The sequence below is a fragment of the Lissotriton vulgaris genome, chromosome 2_2, assembly GCF_964263255.1.
Source record: "Lissotriton vulgaris chromosome 2_2, aLisVul1.2, whole genome shotgun sequence".
Lineage (NCBI taxonomy): Eukaryota > Metazoa > Chordata > Amphibia > Caudata > Salamandridae > Lissotriton > Lissotriton vulgaris.
Genome location: NC_141688.1, coordinates 304,901,794 through 304,929,306, shown reverse-complemented (window position 1 = coordinate 304,929,306; position 27,513 = coordinate 304,901,794). Strand labels below are relative to the sequence as shown.

Here is a 27,513-nt window from a genome sequence, read left to right as displayed (position 1 = left end):
GTTCAACTCACAACAGCTTTTTATTTAGCGGCTGTGTCCCTTCGTTTTATGGATTCAGAAGGTTTGTATTTTCATTCAAACATTTTCAAAAGTTCAAGAATATTTACATTTTGTACAGACAACAGAGGATTGAACATTCCTTAGACAATTGAAACAATATAAACATAAGTCATAAGTGCAATACTTTGTAGAGAGACAAATTATAACATTCCTTTGTAATTACACTTTAACTATTAAACTGGAAAACAAACTTAATTTGGTACACCACTTGTTTTGGTACTAGTCCTTACGACCGAGCGTACATAGTTACTAGGACTAGACACATGGGGCCTTGTAACTTTGGAGAAATCGCCCTATGTTCGTGTGCAAACCCTTAAGATTTAGGTTGCCTTTGAAACAGCCGAACAGCCGACGCGCTTCCAAACCCTTTGTTCAGTTTATAGGGTTCTTCCTCAGGGCTGAGCTGTGGACCTATGGTGTAAGATTGGGGGACATTTAGTATCTCCTTTTCTCTGATTTATTTAACTAACATATTGCATGAGTAAAACATGGGGTTAGAGTTTTACCTCTTCTCACGTTAATGTTCACTGTGGTTTTTGGACACAGGGCATCTGATTATCCTTCGTTATCACCATTGCCTAAACGTTGAAGTAAAGGATGGTGTTCTGGTAAGTTTTTTATCTTAAGATGCATGTTTTAACATTTTGTGTCCTTATTTAAACTATGCCAGCACTTACTTGTTTGTGTGTTTCAGATTGCTTAGTAAGTTGAGATAACCGTTTGTGAAGATCTTTTTGAGTTCTGTGATGCTTGGTTCTGTTGGAATGAAAATTTAAATCAGTCTGTGTGTAACAATGGATAAATGTTTGTTACGCAGTCTAAAGCAGTGAGACTTACTTATATGTGACGTGGTAAAGGTCTTGTATGCGGCTCCACTTTCTTTTGTTTGTTACTCGTTGCCTCCTATCGGTCGGAGATTCTGTTAATTTAAAACACACAGAGGGCGACCAATGAATGTATTACTGGGTGCGGTCATGGTATTACTTGACTATAGTCCTGTAAAGTTGTTCCGAACTTCTTACCTCTGTCGCTAGTTCTGTAGTGTGTATCAAAGAACTCCGTGTGGCCGCATGACAGTCGTTCAGTTCGCTGCGAGTCGAGTATAGTTCCCAACGTCTCAGCGGAACTCGTTTTACGTTTAAATACTCTGCTAAGCATCATGGGACTTGTAGTGTTCTGTGTGTAACCCTGTTTAGCACTGTGTAGAACTTGGATTCCACTAGGTTAAATTGAGTTATGTTTTAAGCAGTGACTGGCATTATGTCTTACAGGAAAGTGTATGTTCACAGGGTGGTTTGGCAGAGGGCTCAGTAATTAGATCGTTGTAATTCAGACATTTCGTTCAACCCGTCCACCACACAGTTAAATTTAAGGATTAGGTAGGCTTCTTTTTTCAACAACATGGCATCTATGTTTCCCCCTCTAGGAGGGACTTTCATTGCTGCCAGTACTGTCCATTTAAAGTCTGTCTCAGTGTGTTGTTGTTCAACAAAGTGTTGTACCAAAGGGGCAGTCAACACTTTATGCCTGATTCTGGATCTGAGTTGTGCTATTCGCTGGTTTACTCTTTGAGTGGTTTTCCCAATGTACAGCTTGGGACACGGGCACATGATTGCATATATAACATTGCTAGTTTTACAATTGGAGAATTCTTTGTGTGTCCATTTCATTGTATTGAATTGAAATTCCTCCCCTTCCATTGTGTTGGGGCAGGACACGCACGAGCCACACTTGTGGTGGCCTCTTATTGGTGGTAACTTCCATAGCGAGCGTAAGTCAGCTTTGGCTTGGCTTGCCCCCAGGTCAGCTCTTACAATATATTGTGCTATACTTTTGTTTTTCTTTAGAGCAAACAATGGTTTTTCCATTGGGACTTCCGAATTCGTAATCAAATGCCAATTTTTTAAAATTATTGATTTCAATTTGTTTGTGTATGGCCCGAATGTTGTGACACAGACTGGCCTTCCAAGAGGTTTGGTCTCTTTCTTTTTCAATAGTTCTTCTCGTGGCGTGTACCAAGCCCTTGTTGTAGAATGTTTCAATAATTTCGAGGGATGACCTCTTTGACTTAGTTGATCACTAAGTATTTGGGAGTGTGTTATGAAGTCTTCCTTTCGGGAACAGTTGCGTCGAATTCTCAACATTTGTCCGTATGGTAAATTAGACTTTAAACTTTTGGGGTGATAACTTGCATAATGCAGCATTGTATTCTTGTCCGTGTTTTTGCGATGTAAAGTAGTCGTCAATTTGTTTTCATTGGGGGAAAAAAAAAACTTTGATATCCAGCCAAAGATATTTCTTAAGTTGGTCCGGATCTGCCGCTAGGTTCAGGTATTCGATGGTGTATGCTGAGTCTCGGGATGACGGTCTGGATTCCTTGGAGGGTGACCTCCGTTCCCACCTGGACCGACGTGACTCTCTGCTAGAGTGTGACGACCCAGAGGACTGCTCAGTCTGGTCTTGGACAGCTCGTGCATGGTGTCTTCGGGTGTCGGACCGAGACGTTCTTGGGGCGCTGCTTCGTGTGTCAGGTTGAGATGTCCTTGTGGCACCACTTCGTTTCTCTTTGTTGTAGTCCCCACACATCACTTCGAAGTGATTGGTTCGACCGCACTTCCGACATCTCTGACCCATGGCAGGGCAACTGTCCACATGGGGGTAGTCATACCCACATCGGTAGCATTTCCTCACTCTTTCAGGTTTTCTCTCTTTCTTCCACGGCTCTCGCCGCTGATATTTTGATTGTTCTTGACGGGAGGACGTGCGTGACCTCCATTGTCTGTCTCTTGAACTCCTTCGACTGTCACTTTTGGCGTGCACACGTCACACTTGTTCATGACTTCCTTTGTGTCCTGTTTCAATATCAGCTGCATACTCCTCCGCCTGATCATAAACTCGTGTCATCTCCTCTATGTCATCTAGTTCATGTACTTTTCTCAGTAGGCGCCTCCTAAGTTGATCGGAGTAACATCCATCTATTATTTGTGATTTGATTGCAGCATCTGTTGAGAAATTATCAAATTCACAGTGCTTGGCTAGTCTCTGCAGGCGCATCATGAAGGCACTCATGGGCTCATCCTTCCCTTGCCAAGCAGAGTGGAACGTGTGGCGTTTGTAGTCCACATTTTTTTGTGAAGAAATCTTTTATTTAAAGCTTCACGCACTTTGTCGTAAGTATCCGCGTCAGCAGCAGGAGGTCCTTGATTATTTTAACTATCTCCCGCCCCGCCAGGTTGCGCAGGGCAATCAGCTTCTTTTCGTCCACAATAATATCCGATCCTTCGATGTAATCTTCAAACTCTTCCAGCCATTCTTGCCATCTGGGACCCATGCTTCCCCCAGTTGTCACTTTGAGAGGCTCGGGTGCTCGCAGGTGCGACCCACCTGTAGCCTTGGGACTGGCGTCATTTAGTTGAGGCTGATTATTTTCTTTGTCGGACGCCATTTTGCAGTAGGCGCCACCCACCTCTTATTTGCTTCAACGTAATGCTTGTCTAGACGTTGAGTCCAGTACTTGTCTGTGTCTTTATCAATCTCACTTGGTCTTACCAAAGTTTGTTTCTTTTGCCAATGCTTGTTGTTTTCCGGTGCCAATGCTTGTTTATTTGCCAATGCTTGTTTATTTTCCGGTGCCAATGCTCGTGTCTTTTCCCAGTGCCTGACTTCAAAATGGCCGTCGTGTAACAGTCAAGGGGTCTGTCTTGAAACGCGCCTGACTTCAAGATGGCCGCCGCATCAACAGGCACACGAGGCTCTCTCTCTCGGCTCACTCGATCCTTCTTCCACTCAGGACTCACCGAAGGGCAGTTCACGGATGCAGCACACGCCAAGGTCCTCTTTTCTCCAGCTGTGGCCACAATTAGGTAAGGTTGGGGTGGGCTCCCACCTTGCTTTTCACTTCCCGCTCTGCTTCGCCGGTTGTAGGCTAAGGACCGCGCATCGGGCGTGAGGTTTTCAAACCTCCGACAGCCCACAGGCTCCAATTCTGGCGCGTTCAATCGCGCTTGGTCACAAACTCTCGGGGGCAGCGTCCTTCTTCCCAGGGCACCTCTTCTGCACTTTGGGGCACTGGACAGGGTCGGAGTGGGCTCCCGACTCCTGTTTCCTCTGGGATGCTAGGCACCACGCATCCGGCGGGACTCGCGCTTTCGGCGCGAAATGCTCTCTTGCAACGAGCGTTTCAGCGCTCACTGTCATGACTCTCTCGGGGCTCCCCAGCGTTTCTGGGGTCGGGGTCACTCGCTGCCGACTTCCTCTTCTTGGCGCCAATTTCTTTCAGCAGCGGAGCTCGTTTCTCGACGCTGCAGGGACAGGGTGGTTTCACGAGGTGCTGTGGCTTGTGGGTTTTACTCTATCCCACCCTTGTCGCCAGTTGTAGCATCCTGCTACCAATAACTACAGACACCATTGCTTAGGATTACTGGCGCTTTATTATGCTGCATCCAACCGGTCTCCTGTCCCTACTCTAACTGCCCCTTTCTCTGTCCATCTCCTCCTCTTCCTGTTCCCCCTAGGCTCCACCCACAACCACTAGCCTGCTAACTTCATAACATCTGGTTTCCGTTGCTCGGCACCAGCACTTAATTGTCAGTATCGGCACCTACAACAGTCTGCCACTTGGCAGTGCTGTTTTTTTGTTTTCTTTTAGATGAGTACGCCATCAGTAGTTTATAAATTCAATATTCATTAACCAAATGAAAAATACTCGCCGTCCAAGTCATTCTTATAGATTTGGGGCCCTGGAGTGATGTGAACCCTCACACTTGTAGGGGTGTCATAGTAGTAGTTGCGTTTGTATTGTCATTGGGAACGTGAACAGGGGCTGTAAGTGGTGGGAGCTGAAGTGACCTCTTGACGAGGGCCCTCGCACCTATTATTTTTACAGATTAAGCACTGTTTAGGAGGTATGCAGGGTATGGCATTAGTCGGTGGGCGAGAGGTGTCCAGGAGGTATACATGGCATTGGCGTCTTTCAAGAAGCTGGCACGGTGTACCCAGGGGGTAGGCCCCCTGGTGCATAGTGTGCTCAGAAGAGTTCCTCCAGGGATAGACACTATACCAGAGGTAGCCTGGAAGTAGGACAGTCGGGCACTTAGCCTGCCCACTAACCAGTCTAAAGGATGGAACGGTGCTAGACCCACTTGCGATACAGTGTCTTGAATAACGGCAACAATTGGGGGGTCAATATTTAGGACTACCAGTGCTATTTGTGGTCTGGGCACTTACTATTCCCTTTATTAAGTCCAGGATGTGTGCCCCCCTCCCCCCTGCCCCCCATCCTGTACATTTGCTAAGTTAAGAGTGGATCGGATCCTGGTGAAGGAATCCTTGCAGCTCAAGCACATGCACATTTATCAAGACCCACTGGCTCTGAAAAGTCCTCTGATCCTTGGGATGCCCTCTGCATTCCTCTATACCAAGAGCACCTCCCTGCTTAGGGAAGGCACAGCCACAAGGAGTGGATAGTCTGAGGAGAGTTGCAAGCATAAGAAAGCTGGGCATCCAGGTGCTATCCTGATCCCACCAGTCTATTCTGATGTTTGGATGGAGAGTCTCCAGCTTCTGTATGATTCCACTTCTCATGTGAATGCCGTTTTGTTTATGACACATAATGAATGTCCAGAAGGCCTGTGTACCCGCATACCCGCAAAGCTGTGTGCACCTGCATACCTGTTCCTTCCCAAAAAAGGACCTTGGTGCACTGAGTCTGTGCCTATCTTTATGGGTGCTTATTCAACTTTTTATGCAAAATGTTCTGCTCAGACCCACACTATGGCTGATCATAGGAAGAAGGTCCGGCCATCCTCTACCCAACTTAGGAAAAGAAAACTATACTAAACCCCATGGCACTCATTTAATACGGTGGGGCAGAGAGCTACCAAGGGGAGGTGCTTCATGACTTACTTTATAAGCTGGGATCCTCATCAGGTAGGCACAGCTGCTGGCAGTGGGGTAAGCAGAAGAAATACTGCTGGAGTTCAGCCTTCCAGTGGGGCTCGAGAGCAGAAAGCTGCATACTCCTGCAGGGAACACAAGGGAATATTATTCAGTGAGCATCCAGGGCCCGGTCCACACGAAAGACCTGGTCGTACTCTGCAGTGGTACTCCTAGCCCACTGAGGAATAACAAAGATGCAGGTATTGAGAGTTCCGAATTTACAGTAGATCTGCTTAACAGTGAGTGCTGAACCGTGAGCGTTTGTGCGCAGCCGCCCTGCATGAATAGGATTAGCAAGACTGATATCTATTCATTAGCTCCCTTCACCCACAGGGCTGGAAGAACCAGAGCAGGTCCTTAAAACCTCACAGATTTGATGTTGTTGCCACGGAGAGGCCGAAATACATTTGACAATTTTTAATTAACAATGTTAACGTTCTTTAAAACTGCTTCTATATAACGTTTAGAAATTTTAAAAAAATCTGGTTGACCCTTATTGCATTTATTAAAGTTATCAAGACTTGGTTTTAAGTTATCGTTGTGTGTTACAAAATAACCTTTGGCGTTAACAGATTTTATAATGGCTTCGCTTATTTCTAAGCGTTTTAAAAGGTGTATGTGCATGGACCAAATTCATAAAAAAGTTTAAAGTTTTGGAAGATAAGTAGTAAGTGAATTCCAAAAGAATGCGGCAGGCATTTTGTTATGAGTAAACTCAGACCTTGATTGACTTGATGGAACGTATGGTCTTTATCTGCTAACAAATCCAGTAGTATATCCTCAGGTGAACTGGAAAGATTTCTATAACTAACTGCTCTGACAGATCTAGACCCAACCAGGCCCTCAAACCTATCCCTACAAGGTACAGTACTCTACCATAACAAAGATTCTCCAGTATTAGGGGTGTCTTTCATAGATTCACATGCCTGAATCAATCCCCGTCGTCGGAGTGGGAGTCCCACGGTACATAAAAAAGCAATAATATGCCATAATATCATAGTAAAAACCAGTAATTCCCAACCAGGAAGTAAAGAAGCCCAAGCTACAGGATAAAAAACTTTCACACTCATGACTATCCTAGTCATTTTGTATAGACCAAACTGCAGCCAATCAGGCAACAGCACCCACCAGACGGTTCTCCCCAGAGGCTCAGGCTCTCAGATTTTCTACTGCACGTCGTGTGAAGGAAGTCTCCCTGAGCTCTGCTCAGTACATCTCTATTTTCCTTCTGTAATCTAGTTAATTTGAAGATGTCTACCAAGAAATCTTCATTCAGGCCTTGTGACTCTTGTGGAAAACTCTGGCTTTTTAAAGAAGAGCCCCACAAGAAGTGCATCTACTGCCTGTATCCTGAACATGAAGTGAAGGACTGCAAGATCTGTAGGACCTTCTCTCAGAAGACCCTCAGGGACAGAGAGAGCCGCTTGCTTTTGTGGCTACAAAAGCTCAAGGATTCAGATTATCCTGCATCTGAGGTAGGCAGTATTGCCTCTGGGTCTACTTCAGCCTCTAAGAAGAGAGCTGCTGATGAAGTTTTAACCTCTCCTGGGGCTAAGGTTGCTAGGAAGCACCTTCCTGTTAAGGGGTCTGAGAGGGCTTCTACATCTAAGGCTACTCCCCCCGTTAAGGAGAAAAGTGGTTCATCCACGCCCCCGAGAAAATCCACAAAGAAGTTACCTCAAACATCTTCTGAGAAGACTTTACCTCAGAAACAGACCCTGTCGTCGACGAAGATCTCCGTCGACGCTACGTCTACGTCAATGTTTTCCTCTCCTAAGCCTGAGATGATCATGTCGACGGCGTCTTCATCGCCGACGATGGTCTATGTCACTGTTTGACCTATCTCGTCGATGTCAGAGCCTTCATTTTCTGCCATTGTCGGCGCCTCGTCGGCGGCTAAACTAAGGAAGATTCCGACTTGCTCTCCCGACGACGAAGAAGCCACCGTCGACGAGATGGTCGACGGCTACCTCACCGTCGACGAAGACACCATCGTCGACGAAGACGTCGACGAAGACACCATCGTCAACGAAGCCAACATCGTCGACGGAGACAACATCGTTGACAAAGCCACTACCGTCGACGAAGGCACCACCGTCGACTGAGCCATTATTGTCGACGACGATAAATGTACCGTCGACGACGACCTCATGGTCGTCTACCATCAAACCCAAGTGGACGAGTCCTTTGGTAGAACCCCCGTCGACGCCATAGCTATCTTCTTGTACCACTTTACAGGTGTGGTCGCCGTCTACGGCTTTTCTGTCGACGCCAAAACCGTCTTTACTTCAGAGACGTGGTTCAGCCTTGGAACCTTTATCTCCTGTCCATATTTCACCACAGAAAATAACTTTGCAAGTTCCAGACAAGCTACTGGATTTGAGGACAGTGATGAGGATTCTCGTATTGAGGAAACATTTGGACCGGCGAAAAGACCTTCTGAATTGAATATAAAATATCAAGAGGACGACCAAGAAGATCAGCATCCGCCTGAGCAAATGGCATCAACTGTGCCAAATGTCCCTTCAGCTCAGGTGCCAGTTGCATTACTTACCAACCTTCAATGCATGCTAATTGACTATTACAAGCGTTTTCTGCGATCAGATTCAACAGGCTCTATACCTACTACACCGGTGGTTGTGACACTTTTGCCTGACCTCAGACCTTCAAGGTCTCCTCCACCTGCATCATCCAATGTACCGGACGGTCAACGTTCTTCAGACGAAGAAGAAAGAGAAGAAGGAGAAGTCGATAACGAGTCAGTATTGTCGGAGTGTGATGATTACCAGGTTCAAACTCCTTCTCCTTCGGCACCGGCTACTTCAGATTCACCTCCAGTGGATGTAGGTGGATTCCACCTATTAATGGAGCGGACCACAAAATGCTTCCACATTCACCTGGAGCATGCATAACAGGAATGCTTCTTATATGATTTTAAAGACCAGCCAAGAAAGCAAACGAGGTCTATACCTATTATAGATTTCATCTGAAAGGAGGGGATTAAAGTCATGTCTCACCTGGCTACCATTCCTCCGGTTCTGCCAAGGATTGATAAAAAGTATAAGGCTCCAGAGAAGTCCCCTGCTTGCCTTATAGAGCAACCAAAACTAGATTCAGTAATCGTGCAAGCTGCACAAAAGAGATCTACGAACCCTTCGTCTCCAATCAAAGCTCCACCTGATAGAGACGGTAGGCGCCTGGATGCCATTGGCAAGCGTGTTTCAACTATGGCAGCTACCACGGTCTGAGCTGCTAACTCATTGGCCATCCTGGGCAGATATGACCGGCAGATGTGGTCAGATATCTCGCCATGCATAGACCAACTTCTAGAAACTGCTAAGTCTGAAGCACAAAAGATCCTGCAGGAAGGTGAAAGAATCTCGGCTGAGATGATTGATTGTGTTGTTGATGTGGCCTCAACGGGCTTCAGGAAATTGGCAGGTGCTGCTGTCCTGCGTAATAATACAGAGAAAGCGAACAACCTAATATACCCTTGAGGGGTCGGGCACAGAATCTGAAAGGGTAAAGGTACCTTCAAGGGATTTTGTTTTTGTTGTTTTCAGCGTTTGTAGCACAATTATCACTTTAAGACCCAAAGAAATGTTGGTCTGGTGTGCACATATGCAACAAATGTTACTAGTTCAATTTGTAATAGTCACATCAAATGATCTAAATATAAAGAACAGAGAAGGGTGTATATGAAGAGTTGGTATTTAATACATTAAAAGAATCAAAGCAGAAGGGTACAAACAATATATATCAACAGTGTTGCAAGAAGTACATGTTATTTACACAAATAAAACACTTCATTGAAACACTTGTGAGCGCTTTCCTTCTTTGTTGCAGTTCATGCACAGGTTTTGACGAAGAAAAAGCGATAGTCGACGTTTCGGTCTCTTATAAATAAATTGATGAGACCATCCTCAGGACAAAAGAGATATATACGAGGACCCCTAATGTCAGGAATAGAAGCAATCGGAAACAGAGTAAATTTTGTTTTAGATGTGTGGTGATTCACCAATATTTCTGAACAGGAACGAGTCTTTATTTATAGAGAGTTTAGATACGGCCAAATGAGTGTGGGGCGGCTTCTTAAGAAAATTGTCACTGTGAGGCTGTACCTGTAACAGAGTAAATCGACTTGTCCAGCAGCTCACTTGTTAGCTAACAAGTGAGCTGCTGGACAAGTCGATTTACTCCGTTACATAAGGTACAAAGACCTTCAACCTTCCTGGCCACTGGTAGCTGATCGTGATAATTGTGCATTCACGATTCCAAGTTGTGTGCCTCACAGTGACGATTTTCATAAGAAGTCGCCCCACACTGATTTGGCTGTATCAAAACTTAAATGAGATGCTTAAAGTTCTATTTGCAAAGGACTTCTACGTTACGCAAATCTGATCAACTATTTATGACCTATGGTGCGATTCGTAAAGGCCAAGCAGTATCTAAGCAAACTATTGCGAGATGGATCTCGGCAGCGATTGACTTTTCCCATACCCAAGCAGCTCCTAGGGCGCACTCTACAAAAGCAATGTCTTCCTCAACTGCTCTTTGCACTGGAGTCACTCTCCAGCACATCTGCAGAGCGGCGACCTGGGCCAGTCGGCATACTTTCACCAAACACTTCTGTTTGGATGCAGCCAGCAAGACCGATACTTTAGTGGGTCAAGCAGTTCTACGTAATTTTTTCAAACCCACCTCCTCTTTCTACTGTCAGACGCTTGTTATGCTTATTGTATTGGGCACTTGCTCAAGTATTTGCATTTTACCATGCTTTTAGTGATGTGATTATTTATATATATATATATATATATATATATATATATATATATATATATATATATTCACTGAAAAAACCATAGGTTTTAGGCCATATATAGTTAGGGATTAGCATTTACAAAACCTTAATTTACTCGCACAAAACCATAGAAATTCGCATATATAGTTAGATGCAATAACTATATATCGCGCACCCGCAATCCACTGCTGATGATGTCACATATTACATCATTAATGACATGGTCAGTGACATCACTGATGACATCACTGATGACATCATCCAGTGACTGTATGTTTCTGTAAAGTTAAAATATGTCTTACATATTGAAGAATGAGTGGATGTATAAGTGTCTGGATGAAGGATTTAGTAGGTGCATGACTGACTGTATGAGTAAATGATTAAATGTGTCTCACTGAGTGCATGGGTTAGTGACTAAACTGTCTTAATTTGTGCATCATTATATCTGCTGTTCTATGAAGTGCTGCATGTGTTAATCAGTAGCTATATGAGTAACTATATGGGTTATAGATTGGTTGCCTAAGTATTTCTATGGGAGAGTAAGTGTGTGTGTGGGGGTGGCTGGGAGGTGTGTGACTCTGTGTATACATGTGTGAACAGTTGATTCACTCGATCTATGGGTTCAAAACTGCATGTTGAAACAGCTGTATGGGTGGTTGACTGTGTACGAGTGTATTAGTGAGTGAATGGATATCTCAGTGCTACATGTCAAAGTAAGTAAATATGTAAAACACAGTACATGTGAGAGTTCACATATATAAATTACTGTGTATAAGAGCCAGTGAATGTGTGAGTGGCTGAATGGATCATTGAAAACTCTTATCAGGAATTGTATAAGAGAGTAAATATGTGTTAGTATATGTTTGAATAAATAAGGTGTGTATAACTGTATAGTTGAGGAAATGGAGGAGTGACTGATTCTTTTCATGACTGACTAGATGTATGAGTAACTCCATGGATGAGTGACAATCTGTGAGTGTCTGATTACACTGAGTGTATCTAAGGTTATAATAGAGTCTGAAGAGGTTCATCGTATTATCACATGAATGATATCATCAGTGATGTGATCAGTAATGTCAAATGAGATGTTATCAGTGATATCATCAGTGATGACATTTGAGATGTCATCAGTGATGTCATCAGTGATGACATTTGAGATGTCATCAGTGATGTCATTTGAGATGTCATCAGTGATGTCATCAGTGATGTCACTGACCATGTCATTAATGATGTAATATGTGACATCATCAGCAGTGGATTGCGGGTGCGCGATATATAGTTATTGCATCTAACTATATATGCGAATTTCTATGGTTTTGAGCGAGTAAATTAAGGTTTTGTAAATGCTAATCCCTAACTATATATGGCCTAAAACCTATGGTTTTTTCAGTGAATTTCAATGGTTTTTTAATAGCAAATATCAAAAGCTGTCAAATGTGAAGTACGTGATAGGTAAAAACATTTTCGTATTTATGCACGCTGATGTACTTTGAACGCTGCCCCCCCCCCTCTTTTCTCTTAGCAGTACTCTCTCTTTGCAGATAGTGAAGGGTAGTTAACGCAGGCCTATGCCCCCGTTCTAATCCGTCATGTCTGCTTCTCTCTCCATTTGATTGATTGTTATCCAAGCATTTACTGTTTTAGAATTGGTTCTCTTTGGTTCATTCTCTATTTACAAACAAGCACAGAGTCGCAATACTCTGTTTAGTCTTTGCAGATAGTGAAAAATCGTTTTAAAAAACAAAAGGAATCGAGCAAAATCAGTAGGCCACTAATGGGATCTCTTTTTGACCTAGCTAAAATAGAAACATTAAGAACAACCCCTCATGAGAAATACGAAACTAGTGAGATGAACTGAGCTCCACACGATGATGGCTGCAATACAGCTCGGCTCCGCCACCCACCCCACCCAAAATAACGACAAACCCTATGCAAATATTATAAATATATACAACACACCAGCAAAGTAACAGGGTAAAACATTTTATTAAATAACTATTTACATAACTATTTTATACTTTTAGTTGCCCGATCCGGCTAGCTCAATCGATCGAGCATGAAACTCATAAACTCTGATAGCAAGCTTTGCTGCTGATGCTATGCAGACAAAAACTGGTTTTCAGTTTGTACATTCATCAAGATTTTTCCATCCAAGGCTGGTTGAGAGTTTGTAGAACGATGGCTTCAGATTTCCAACATACGATGTGGTGGCGCGGACTCGGAGGGGGCGCTTGGCTCCTGCCCCCTCCCCAAGTCGTGTTGCCCTGGTGTGGCCTAAGATCGCCCCCGACATAGGCGGCCGGCTCCCGGGGTCCGGCGGAACTTTTTGCCTTTTGATGACTCTTCCATTCTGGACCTTGTCCCACAATCCGTTTGACCTGAAGACACGCTGTAGTGGGGCGCCCCTTTACCGTTTCAGTTACCATTCCGCCCGCTTGCTCGTGGAATGGCCACGACTGAGCTACGATATGGTGGTGCTCTCATGCTGACGCCAGCTTCAGTCTGAAACATCCAGAAACACTGTAGACTACCAATTCGATCAGTTCCGGTAGCGCCCCCAACGTGACCCGGTGGGGAAGAACTTGCCCTCCCCTCTTTGACTGATGGTTCTTGTTGCCTGTCCCTTCTGTTGTCATTTAACAGAACTTTTTAGACTACTGAAAGGGGTTGTGTTCCGACCGCTGGTTGGTGGAGACATTTTGACTATATTCTGGACCTACGTTGTCGCGTAATGCGTTATATGACACGTCGCGTTAGCGCACCCGGAAGTGCTCCGGTGCACGAAGCGCAGCTTCCCGGAAGCGATCCGGGGCGCGGCGCGTAACGTAAGCATAACAGGTCATGTGACTTGTTTATAAAACTTTTCATTGGTTCATTTTACTTTTGTTATTCTAATGATGAAAGGCTTGGTCATATGACCTAAAAATTACGCTTTTTATTGCTTTCGAACATTATTTTTTCTTAAACATATATTTTATAATGTTCCAGGCTAATGTACTTTCCCGGAAAATTTACAACTGTCCTGCAAATAAAATGTATTCCTTTTTCTAGCAAAAGGGCGTTTCTTCGTCCCATGACGGAGCCGTTGAGCAAAAGATGCTCGGCCTGCTGTCTTAGGCGCCGATACGCCTGAATATCAGATTCTTATCGATCACTTTATGTTGCAGGAGTAAAAAACACAACAGCCCTTGACCATTTATCTTAACTACGTTCCTGCGTATTATACCTTTTATCCGTCATGTAATTGGACTGCTTTATTTCACTTGCCTTTTACTGATTCGAAAACAGTGACTAAAATTAAAAACTTTACCAATGTAAATACTACTACCATGTTTTGTTTTAAAAACCTTTAATGTGAAAATGTCAGTATACAAATACGGGCCTATAACCACGTGGGCCGGCCACGGAGCAAACTGGAAACGTATATGATGAGGAAACATTTACACTGTAGAGGAACGTAACGAGCGGGCCATTAGGTTGCAAGAACTCAGGTGTCTAACAGTTGCGGAATCGGTGGACGTACATTTTGTAATTAAAATACAACAGGGCCACTAACAATAACATTTTCTAGATATACATTTGCGGGCAAGTACCATGGGTGACGTTAATTCGAACTTACAATAGTGCAGTAATCAATAACACATCAGAACTTAATATCAATAAGGATGTCGAAATATTCAATCAATTCTCATCCCCGCCCGCCATGTGCTTCAAAACTGCATACGTATCTCGTGATATCAAGGTTGTTCAACCAGTACACAACAAGGAGTTACGAGTCCCATTTATACCGGCGCCATTTTGGGCGAGGCCGGGCAGGTCCAGGATATAGTCAAAATGTCTCCACCAACCAGCGGTCGGACCAGAACCCCTTTCGGCAGTCAAAAAAGGTTCAGTTAAATTACAACAGAAGAGATAGGCAACAAGAACCAACAGTCAAAAGAGGGGAGGGCAGATCTGAAGCCATTGTTCTACAAACTCTCAAGCAGACTTGGATGGAAAAATCCTGAAGAATGTACAAACTGAAAACCATTTTTTGTCTGTATAGCATCACCAGCAACGCTTGAGTCAGCTTTGTGTGAAGCCGCCATTTTGATTCAATCAATAGCGTCCCCCTGCACACATTCAGGGACCTGGTCGTGTCTTCAGGTCAAACGGATTGTGGGACAAGATGCAGAAAGGAAAAGGAAAAAAGTTCCGCCGGACCATGGGAGCCGGCCGCCTATGTCATGGCCGATCTTTGGCCACACCAGGGCAATAGTGAAGCTGCAGCAGGTGCAAATAAGCTTCAGACAGTGTTACAAGCACTGCTCAGAACTCTCAACTATGGCACCCAACATCCAGAACTTGCCATCCGGATCTTGGCTCTCAACTATGGCACCCAACATCCAGGACTTGCCATCCGGATCTTGACGCCTTGTGCTGGTTCCGACCTATTCACACATCGGTCCGCTACTGTCACTACCTCATAAGCCAACGGGGCACCCCATGCCGACTTTCGGCGCAGCATTGTAGGATGGCTACACCAGTGCGGCAACTTGCTGGACACCACCTCGGTGCCATCCAGATCTCGGCGCGTTGTGCTGCCTTCGGTCTACTGTAGCCGCAAGTGCGGACGCAACTCAGCTGGATAGCGAGTGAAACACCAAGGGGCGCCCCACTACAGCCGAGGAGCCTCCATCTTGGGGGCGACGCACAGCATCACATTGCTTTCTCAAACAGCCCCCACTGACTGACGCGACCTCACAGGCCAACGGGGCGCCCCACGCTGACTTTCGGCGCAGCATTGTAGGATGGCCACACCAGTGCGGCAACTTGCTGAACACCACCTCGGTGCCATCCGGATCTTGGCGCGTTGTGCTGCCTTCGGCCTATTCGCACATCGGTCCGCTACTGACGCCGCCTCACGTGTCAACGGATTTTCTACGCTTTTTATACCAGCGCGTAACGTAAGCATAACAGGTCATGTGACTTGTTTATAAAACTTTTCATTGGTTCATTTTACTTTTGGTTTCCTAATGATAGAAGGCTTGATCATATGACCTAAAAATAACACTTTTCATTGGATTAAAACATTTTTTTTTTCCCAAACGATGTAAGCCCCACCTTGTTTCTGGATGTTTCAGACTGAAGCTGGCGTCAGCATGAGAGCACCACCATCTTGAGGCTCCGTCGTGGTCATTCCGTGAGGAATCATGGCAGCCGCTCCCCACCGGAAGCCTGCAGGAGTCGGGGGCCCTCAAGACTTTTGTAAAATCTTTAAGGCTCAGGGGACATCCGAGTTCCAAGGTGTCCCAGGGCCATTTTAGTGGACCAGGCCCAAATCCGAAGAGCCGCCCACCATTTTAAGAGTCCTGTAGCAGCCGCCTATCGCTGCACCGCAAGAGTGGGCGCAACTCAACTACATGGTGAGCGAGACGCTGTAGCCGCAAGAGCGGGCGATAACCAGCTGAATGGAGGATGAGGCACAGTGTAGCAAAAGCGGGCAGAATGGCAACTGAAACGGTAAAGGGGCGCCCCAGTACAGCAGACGAGCCTCCACCTGGGGAGGCCCGTTCACGCCCCCCCCCCCCCCCCGGGGCGCCCCACGCCGTTTTTCCGAGCAGCATTGTAGGATGCCAAAACCAGTGCGGCAACTTACTGGACATCACCTGGTTGCCATCCACATCTCAGCGCGTTCTGCTGCCTTGGGACTATTCTCACAACAGACCGCTACTGACGAGGCCTCCCCCCGCACCACCCAGGACGCCCCACGCCGTTTTTCGGAGCTGCATTGTAGGATACCAAAAACCAGTGCGGCACCCAGGTAACATCACCTGGGTGCCGTCCAGAACTCAGCACGTTGTGCTGCCTTGGGACTATTCGCACAAAACACAGCTACTGACCATTGTTGCTTCTTTTTTTAAAATTTTTTTTAATGTATATACTGTTTTTGTTCCGTTGTATATATTTATAAGTTATTAAAGTGTTATAATCCTACAACTTTGTTGGAGTGCTATATATTTTTAATGTGACACATAATTGTGAAGACTTTGATGTCCAAAAAGGCATCTCTGGAATCTTCCGCTTCAGGCTCGGACCCACACACCCTCACAGTGAGAATCCCCTCCCCAAGCACAATACAGGATGGTTATCAGATAGTAGGAACGCGTGTGGTGTGACGGATCTCATGAGGTGGGGGCCTTGATCTACTGTAACTCCTTTGAAGAGGGGTGATTCTCTACAGCTGGGGCCATAAACTACACCTGCAGGACTAGGTGATAGCCTGGGACCGGCCTGGACAATCGGACACAGAGGAAGAGGAGTGTCACAGGGTGCAGTAGTGAATAGGGTGAAAGGGAGGTGTCGGGCGGGCACAGGGTGTGATTCTCAGAGAAGAACAGCGCAGATGGGAGGAGGTTTCTGGGCCATGCATGAGAGAGAGAGCGGGGGTGACCAGTGCGTGGGGGAGATGCTTGCGAGGGAGGGAAGCCATGCTGAGGATCAGCGGCGTGCAGAGAGTGGGTCTGGTCAAGGCATCTAAAATGGCTGCCGTGCTCAACAAAAGTGTGGCATTGCAAAAAAGGCAAGATGGCGCAGACAATGTTTATCAATAAGGATTAATTTATAACAATTATTTTTATCAAAATATTTAATCGCAGTGACAAAATAGCGGTCAACAGTTCCTGATTTCCATCGAATCGAACGTTAACAGACGTCACGCAGCAAAAAAAAAAAACGCTCACGAACAGCGCAGTTGGGAGGAGGTTTCTGGCCCATGCATGAGAGAGAGAGCGCGGGTGCACGCAGCAACAAAAAAAAAACGCTCACGAACAGCGCAGATGGGAGGAGATTTCTGGCCCATTCATGAGAGAGAGAGCGGGGGTGACCAGTGCGTGAGGGAGATGCTTGCGAGGGTGGGGAGCCATGCTGAGGATCAGCGGCGTGCAGAGAGTAGGTCTGGTCAAGGCATCTAAAATGGCTGCCATGCTCAACAAAAGTGTGGCATTGCAAAAAAGGCAAGATGGCGCAAACAATGTTTATCAATAAACAATTATTTTTAACAAAATATTAACTCGCAGTGACAAAATGGCGGTCAACAGTTCCTGATTTCCATCGAATCGAACGTTAACAGATGTCACGCAGCAAAAAAAAAAAAAAAAGCTCACGCACAGCCGCTGGAAGACATGTATCAACATATATGAGCCTCCTCAGCCACCCTCAGAAAACATAAGAGGTCAGGATACGTCTCTCGTACCCCCTTATACCTAGTAATTTAATTAAATCGAAACACAAAATGGCGAATTCACGTTTCGCTACCAGTTTGCGACCCGGTTCGCGAACCGAGAAGCGCTTCTACCGCGAAAAATCAAATTTTAATTATTTGCCCCACGGGACCCTTTAATAACCCCAACATCATTCCTAGGGGGTCAAGAAGGATCTACCTTGCCCCCTTTCATTAAATTCCCCCTTCGTTTTTCTCCTCCTCTTGTCTCTCGATCCTACCGAGAGACAACATGGCGGCCGCACCGGACTGTTTAGAATGTTGACAGACACCGGAGAGCCAATCAGCTTCGCTACGCAAAGCTCCGTAACGCGAAAAGTACGCGATCTGGTGCGCTATCTAGGACGCTGTCACAGATATATCTTTTTTTTTAAATGTTAATTTCTCAAAATCCACTCGAGCACATATATTGAGACCCAGCAAAGGCACATCGGGCTAACAGTCCCTATAATTTTGCCAAGTTTCGTGTAAATCCATTCAGCCGTTCGAGCTAAAAGTGAGGCCAAAGGCCCTATGGAAAAATGAATGGGAAAAATGCGTTTTGGGACCCCCCTTTTTTCTCGGCCCCCCCTTGACGGAACCCCCCCAAATTTTCAGGGGCTGCTCGGAAACAAAATGTGCCATTTTCCTGAAAATTTCAGCCGATTCCGTCCACAAACGCCAAAGTTATTAGACATAGAATTTTCAAAAGTTCCATAGAGAAAAAATCCTAACTATATATACCTACTGGCGACCGCCAGTAGGTAATATATATATATATATATATATATATATATATATATATATATATATATATATATATATATATATATATATATATATATTCACTGAAAAAACCATAGGTTATAGACCATATATAGTTAGGAATTTGCATTTACAAAACCATGAAAATTCACTGAAAAAAACCATTGGTTATAGACCATATATAGTTAGGAATTAGCATTTACAAAACCTTAATTTACTCGCACAAAACCATAGAAATTCGCATATATAGTTAGTTGCAATAACTATATATCGCGCACCCGCAATCCACTGCTGATGATGTCACATATTACATCATTCATGACATGGTCAGTGACATCACTGATGACATCTCAAATGACATCACTGAAGACATCTCAAATGACATCACTGATGACAACATCCAGTGACTGTATGTTTCTGTAAAGTTAAAATATGTCTTACATATTGAAGAATGAGTGGATGTATAAGTGTTTGGATGAAGGATTTAGTAGGTGCATGACTGACTGTATGAGAGAATGATTAAATGTGTCTCACTGAGTGCATGGGTTAGTGACTAAACTGTGTTAATTTGTGCATCATTATTTCTGTAGTTCTGTAAACTGCTGCATGTGTTGATCAGTAGCTATATGAGTAACTATATGGGTTATTGATTGGTTGCCAAATATTTGTATGAGAGAGTGAGTGTGTGTGTGGGGGTGGCTGGGAGGTATGTGACTCTGTGCATAGATGTGTGAGCAGTTGATTCAGTAGATGTATGGGTTCAAAAGTGCATGTGGAAACAGCTGTATGGGCGGTTGACTATCTGCATGAGTGTATTGGTGAGTGATTGGATTTCTCAGTGCTACATGTCAAAGTAAGTACATATATAAAGCACAGTACATGTAAGAGTTGAAATATATAAATAACTGTGCATAGTCAAGTCAGTCAAGTCAAAGGATTTATATAGCGCACTACATACCCGGAGGGTTTCAAGGCGCTTAGGAAGGGGAGGAGAATTACTTGTCAAATATCCACGTTTTAAGTTGCTTTCTGAATGCTAGGTGGTTCTGGGTAAGGCGGAGGTAAGCGGGGAGAGAGTTCCATGTTTTAGCAGCCAGGTATGAAAAGGATCTGCCTCCCATGGTGGTCTTGTTGATGCGAGGTACAGTGGCGAGGGCTTGGCTGGAAGAACGTAGTTGGCGGGAGGGGGTGTAGAAGGACAGTCGTGAGTTGAGGCATTCTGGACCGATGTCGTAGAGTGATTTGTGTGCGTGGGTAAGCAGTCGGAAAGTGATCCTCTTATTGACGGGTAGCCAGTGGAGGTCTTTAAGGTGACCAGAGATGTGATCGTTGCGTGGGATGTCTAATATGAGTCTGGCTGAGGCGTTTTGGATTCGTTGGAGTTTCTTCTGGAGTTTTGCGGTAGTACCTGCGTAGAGGGTGTTTCCGTAGTCCAGTCGGCTCGTGACCAGAGCGTGGGTGACTATTTTCCTTGTTTCGGAGGGGATCCAGCGAAATGTTTTTCTGAGCATGCGAAGAATGTTGAAGCAGGATGAGGATACGGCGCTGACTTGTCTGTTCATTGAGAGTGAAGAATCCAGGATGACGCCTAGGTTTCGTGCGTGGTCAGTCGGGATGGGTGCTTTTCCGAGGGCTTCCGGCCACCAGGAGTCGTCCCATGCAGAGGGGGAAGTACCTAAGATGAGGACTTCTGTTTTGTCTGAGTTCAGTTTCAGGCGGCTTTGTTTCATCCATTCGGCAACTTCTTTCATTCCTTCGTGTAGGTTGGTTTTGGCGGTGCTGGGGTCATTGGTGAGGGAAAGGATCAGTTGGGTGTCATCCGCGTACGAGATGATGTTGAGGTTGTGTTGGCGTGCGATGACCGTGAGGGGGCTCATGTAAACGTTGAAGAGGGTGGGACTGAGTGAGGATCCTTGTGGTACGCCGCAGATGACTTCAGAGGCCTCGGACTTGAATGGTGGAAGGCGGACTCTCTGGGTTCTTCCGGTGAGGAACGAGGTGATCCATTTAAGTGCTTTTCCTTGGATTCCGATGTTATTGAGGCGTTGTAAAAGGGTGCTGTGGCAGACTGTGTCGAATGCTGCAGAGAGGTCGAGGAGGATGAGGGCGACTGTGTCTCCATTGTCCAGTAGAGTTCGGATTTAGCCAGTGAATGTGTGAGTGGCTGTATGGATCATTGTGAACTTGTATCAGTGATTGTATAAGAGAGTAAATATGTGTTAGTATATGTTTGATTAAGTAAGGTGTGTATAACTGTATAGTTGAGGAAATGGAGGTGTGATTGATTCTTTGCATGACTGACTAGGTGTGTGAGTAACTCCATGGATGAGTGACAGTCTGTGAGTGTCTGTTTACACTGATTGTATCTAAGGTTATATTAGAGTCTGAAGAGGTTCATCGTATTATCACATGAATGATATCATCAGTGATGTGATCAGTAATGTCAAATGAGATGTTATCAGTGATTTCACCAGTGATGTCATTTGAGATGTCATCGGTGATGTCATCAGTGATGTCATTTGAGATGTCATCAGTGATGTCATTTGAGATGTCATCAGTGATGTCATCAGTGATGTCACTGACCATGTCATGAATGATGTAATATGTGACATCATCAGCAGTGGATTGCGGGTGCGCGATTTATAGTTATTGCAACTAACTATATATGCGAATTTCTATGGTTTTGTGCGAGTAAATTAAGGTTTTGTAAATGCTAATCCCTAACTATATATGGTCTATAACCAATGGTTTTTTCAGTGAATTTTCATGGTTTTGTAAATGCAAATTCCTAACTATATATGGTCTATAACCTATGGTTTTTTCAGTGAATTTCATTGGTTTTTTAAAAGCTAATATCTATAGCTGTAAAATATATTCTTTATTACGTGACGTATCACGTAGCCACGTGAGACGCCTCATGACGCGTCGCATAAACGTGACGTATCGTCTCTGCAGCGCAAACAAAACCCGTAACGTAAGCGCGCCAGAGCACGCTTACAGATATATATATTTTCTTTAACCTTAATTAGACAAAATCCACACGTGCACATATCTTGAGGCCTTGCAAAGGCACAACAAACAAACAGTCCCTACAATTTTGCCGAGTTTGGTGGAAATCTATTCCTTTAAATTTTATTTTACTGTTTCTCTTGGTTTTCCCCTTGTTACGCTTACCGGAACGCTACCCGGTACGCAAACTGGACGCTCCAAAAACACAAGATGTCGGACTCCCGTTACGCTGCCGGTTAGCTGCCCGGTTAGCGTACCGGGAAGCGCCTCTACGGCGAAAAATCGCAATTTTTGTTTTATTTTTTTTTTTTGCCCCGCGGGCCACTTTAATATCCCCCTCATCAATCCTAGGGGGTCAGGAGGGGTCTACCTTGCCCCCTTGCCCCAGCTTCTCCTCAGACTCCCGTTACGCTGCCGGTTAGCTGCCCGGTTCACGTACCGATTTTCGCCTCTACGACAAAAAATTGCAATTTTTTTTTTTTTTTGGCCCCGCGGGGCACTTTAATATCCCCCTCTTCAATCCTAGGGGGTCAGAAGAGGTCTACCTTGCCCCCTTTCCTTCATTTCCCCCTTCGTTTTGGCCTCCTCTTGTCTCTCGATCCTACCGAGAGACAAGATGGCGGCCGCTCCGGACTGTTTAGAATGTTGACAGACACCGGAGAGCCAATCGGCTTCGCTTCGCAAAGCTCCGTTACGCGAAAAGTACGCGAACTGGTGCGCTATCGGGTACGCTGTCACAGATATATCTGTTTTTTTAAACATTAATTTCTCAAAATCCACTGGAGCACATATATTGAGACCCAGCAAAGGCACATCGGGCTAACAGTCCCTACAATTTTGCCAAGTTTCGTGCAAATCCATTCAGCCGTTCGAGCTAAAAGTGAGGCCAAACGCCCTATGGGAAAATGAATGGGAAAAACGCGTTTTGGGACCCCCTTTTTTCTCGGCCCCCCCTTGACGGAACCCCCCCAAATTTTCAGGGGCTGCTCGGAAACAAAATGTGCCATTTTCCTGAAAATTTCAGCCGATTCCGTCCACAAACGCCAAAGTTATTAGACATAGAATTTTCAAAAGTTCCATAGAGAAAAAATCCTAACTATATATACCTACTGGCGACCGCCAGTAGGTAATATATATATATATATATATATATATATATATATATATATATATATATATATATTCACTGAAAAAACCATAGGTTATAGACCATATATAGTTAGGAATTTGCATTTACAAAACCATGAAAATTCACTGAAAAAAACCATTGGTTATAGACCATATATAGTTAGGAATTAGCATTTACAAAACCTTAATTTACTCGCACAAAACCATAGAAATTCGCATATATAGTTAGTTGCAATAACTATATATCGCGCACCCGCAATCCACTGCTGATGATGTCACATATTACATCATTCATGACATGGTCAGTGACATCACTGATGACATCTCAAATGACATCACTGAAGACATCTCAAATGACATCACTGATGACAACATCCAGTGACTGTATGTTTCTGTAAAGTTAAAATATGTCTTACATATTGAAGAATGAGTGGATGTATAAGTGTTTGGATGAAGGATTTAGTAGGTGCATGACTGACTGTATGAGAGAATGATTAAATGTGTCTCACTGAGTGCATGGGTTAGTGACTAAACTGTGTTAATTTGTGCATCATTATTTCTGTAGTTCTGTAAACTGCTGCATGTGTTGATCAGTAGCTATATGAGTAACTATATGGGTTATTGATTGGTTGCCAAATATTTGTATGAGAGAGTGAGTGTGTGTGTGGGGGTGGCTGGGAGGTATGTGACTCTGTGCATAGATGTGTGAGCAGTTGATTCAGTAGATGTATGGGTTCAAAAGTGCATGTGGAAACAGCTGTATGGGCGGTTGACTATCTGCATGAGTGTATTGGTGAGTGATTGGATTTCTCAGTGCTACATGTCAAAGTAAGTACATATATAAAGCACAGTACATGTAAGAGTTGAAATATATAAATAACTGTGCATAGTCAAGTCAGTCAAGTCAAAGGATTTATATAGCGCACTACATACCCGGAGGGTTTCAAGGCGCTTAGGAAGGGGAGGAGAATTACTTGTCAAATATCCACGTTTTAAGTTGCTTTCTGAATGCTAGGTGGTTCTGGGTAAGGCGGAGGTAAGCGGGGAGAGAGTTCCATGTTTTAGCAGCCAGGTATGAAAAGGATCTGCCTCCCATGGTGGTCTTGTTGATGCGAGGTACAGTGGCGAGGGCTTGGCTGGAAGAACGTAGTTGGCGGGAGGGGGTGTAGAAGGACAGTCGTGAGTTGAGGCATTCTGGACCGATGTCGTAGAGTGATTTGTGTGCGTGGGTAAGCAGTCGGAAAGTGATCCTCTTATTGACGGGTAGCCAGTGGAGGTCTTTAAGGTGACCAGAGATGTGATCGTTGCGTGGGATGTCTAATATGAGTCTGGCTGAGGCGTTTTGGATTCGTTGGAGTTTCTTCTGGAGTTTTGCGGTAGTACCTGCGTAGAGGGTGTTTCCGTAGTCCAGTCGGCTCGTGACCAGAGCGTGGGTGACTATTTTCCTTGTTTCGGAGGGGATCCAGCGAAATGTTTTTCTGAGCATGCGAAGAATGTTGAAGCAGGATGAGGATACGGCGCTGACTTGTCTGTTCATTGAGAGTGAAGAATCCAGGATGACGCCTAGGTTTCGTGCGTGGTCAGTCGGGATGGGTGCTTTTCCGAGGGCTTCCGGCCACCAGGAGTCGTCCCATGCAGAGGGGGAAGTACCTAAGATGAGGACTTCTGTTTTGTCTGAGTTCAGTTTCAGGCGGCTTTGTTTCATCCATTCGGCAACTTCTTTCATTCCTTCGTGTAGGTTGGTTTTGGCGGTGCTGGGGTCATTGGTGAGGGAAAGGATCAGTTGGGTGTCATCCGCGTACGAGATGATGTTGAGGTTGTGTTGGCGTGCGATGACCGCGAGGGGGCTCATGTAAACGTTGAAGAGGGTGGGACTGAGTGAGGATCCTTGTGGTACGCCGCAGATGACTTCAGAGGCCTCGGACTTGAATGGTGGAAGGCGGACTCTCTGGGTTCTTCCGGTGAGGAACGAGGTGATCCATTTAAGTGCTTTTCCTTGGATTCCGATGTTATTGAGGCGTTGTAAAAGGGTGCTGTGGCAGACTGTGTCGAATGCTGCAGAGAGGTCGAGGAGGATGAGGGCGACTGTGTCTCCATTGTCCAGTAGAGTTCGGATTTAGCCAGTGAATGTGTGAGTGGCTGTATGGATCATTGTGAACTTGTATCAGTGATTGTATAAGAGAGTAAATATGTGTTAGTATATGTTTGATTAAGTAAGGTGTGTATAACTGTATAGTTGAGGAAATGGAGGTGTGATTGATTCTTTGCATGACTGACTAGGTGTGTGAGTAACTCCATGGATGAGTGACAGTCTGTGAGTGTCTGTTTACACTGATTGTATCTAAGGTTATATTAGAGTCTGAAGAGGTTCATCGTATTATCACATGAATGATATCATCAGTGATGTGATCAGTAATGTCAAATGAGATGTTATCAGTGATTTCACCAGTGATGTCATTTGAGATGTCATCGGTGATGTCATCAGTGATGTCATTTGAGATGTCATCAGTGATGTCATTTGAGATGTCATCAGTGATGTCATCAGTGATGTCACTGACCATGTCATGAATGATGTAATATGTGACATCATCAGCAGTGGATTGCGGGTGCGCGATATATAGTTATTGCAACTAACTATATATGCGAATTTCTATGGTTTTGTGCGAGTAAATTAAGGTTTTGTAAATGCTAATCCCTAACTATATATGGTCTATAACCAATGGTTTTTTCAGTGAATTTTCATGGTTTTGTAAATGCAAATTCCTAACTATATATGGTCTATAACCTATGGTTTTTTCAGTGAATTTCATTGGTTTTTTAAAAGCTAATATCTATAGCTGTAAAATATATTCTTTATTACGTGACGTATCACGTAGCCACGTGAGACGCCTCATGACGCGTCGCATAAACGTGACGTATCGTCTCTGCAGCGCAAACAAAACCCGTAACGTAAGCGCGCCAGAGCACGCTTACAGATATATATATTTTCTTTAACCTTAATTAGACAAAATCCACACGTGCACATATCTTGAGGCCTTGCAAAGGCACAACAAACAAACAGTCCCTACAATTTTGCCGAGTTTGGTGGAAATCTATTCCTTTAAATTTTATTTTACTGTTTCTCTTGGTTTTCCCCTTGTTACGCTTACCGGAACGCTACCCGGTACGCAAACTGGACGCTCCAAAAACACAAGATGTCGGACTCCCGTTACGCTGCCGGTTAGCTGCCCGGTTAGCGTACCGGGAAGCGCCTCTACGGCGAAAAATCGCAATTTTTGTTTTATTTTTTTTTTTTGCCCCGCGGGCCACTTTAATATCCCCCTCATCAATCCTAGGGGGTCAGGAGGGGTCTACCTTGCCCCCTTGCCCCAGCTTCTCCTCAGACTCCCGTTACGCTGCCGGTTAGCTGCCCGGTTCACGTACCGATTTTCGCCTCTACGACAAAAAATTGCAATTTTTTTTTTTTTTGGCCCCGCGGGGCACTTTAATAGCCCCCTCTTCAATCCTAGGGGGTCAGAAGAGGTCTACCTTGCCCCCTTTCCTTCATTTCCCCCTTCGTTTTGGCCTCCTCTTGTCTCTCGATCCTACCGAGAGACAAGATGGCGGCCGCTCCGGACTGTTTAGAATGTTGACAGACACCGGAGAGCCAATCGGCTTCGCTTCGCAAAGCTCCGTTACGCGAAAAGTACGCGAACTGGTGCGCTATCGGGTACGCTGTCACAGATATATCTGTTTTTTTAAACATTAATTTCTCAAAATCCACTGGAGCACATATATTGAGACCCAGCAAAGGCACATCGGGCTAACAGTCCCTACAATTTTGCCAAGTTTCGTGCAAATCCATTCAGCCGTTCGAGCTAAAAGTGAGGCCAAACGCCCTATGGGAAAATGAATGGGAAAAACGCGTTTTGGGACCCCCTTTTTTTCTCGGTCCCCCCTTGACGGAACCCCCCCAAATTTTCAGGGGCTGCTCGGAAACAAAATGTGCCATTTTCCTGAAAATTTCAGCCGATTCCGTCCACAAACGCCAAAGTTATTAGACATAGAATTTTCAAAAGTTCCATAGAGAAAAAATCCTAACTATATATACCTACTGGCGACCGCCAGTAGGTAATATATATATATATATATATATATATATATATATATATATATATTCACTGAAAAAACCATAGGTTATAGACCATATATAGTTAGGAATTTGCATTTACAAAACCATGAAAATTCACTGAAAAAAACCATTGGTTATAGACCATATATAGTTAGGAATTAGCATTTACAAAACCTTAATTTACTCGCACAAAACCATAGAAATTCGCATATATAGTTAGTTGCAATAACTATATATCGCGCACCCGCAATCCACTGCTGATGATGTCACATATTACATCATTCATGACATGGTCAGTGACATCACTGATGACATCTCAAATGACATCACTGAAGACATCTCAAATGACATCACTGATGACAACATCCAGTGACTGTATGTTTCTGTAAAGTTAAAATATGTCTTACATATTGAAGAATGAGTGGATGTATAAGTGTTTGGATGAAGGATTTAGTAGGTGCA

General features: G+C 44.6%; 1 protein-coding gene across 1 annotated transcript in view; it reads right to left on the bottom strand.

Annotated features, from left to right (window-relative positions):
- Window positions 1-27,513, bottom strand: part of LOC147729357 (astacin-like metalloendopeptidase) — a 531,217-nt gene that overhangs the window by 225,598 nt on the left and 278,106 nt on the right. Inside the window, exon 9 of the mRNA XM_086959628.1 lies at window positions 5,965-6,080. Coding sequence (XP_086815754.1) covers window positions 5,965-6,080 — 116 coding nt within the window. The remainder of the gene's footprint in view (window positions 1-5,964; window positions 6,081-27,513) is intronic.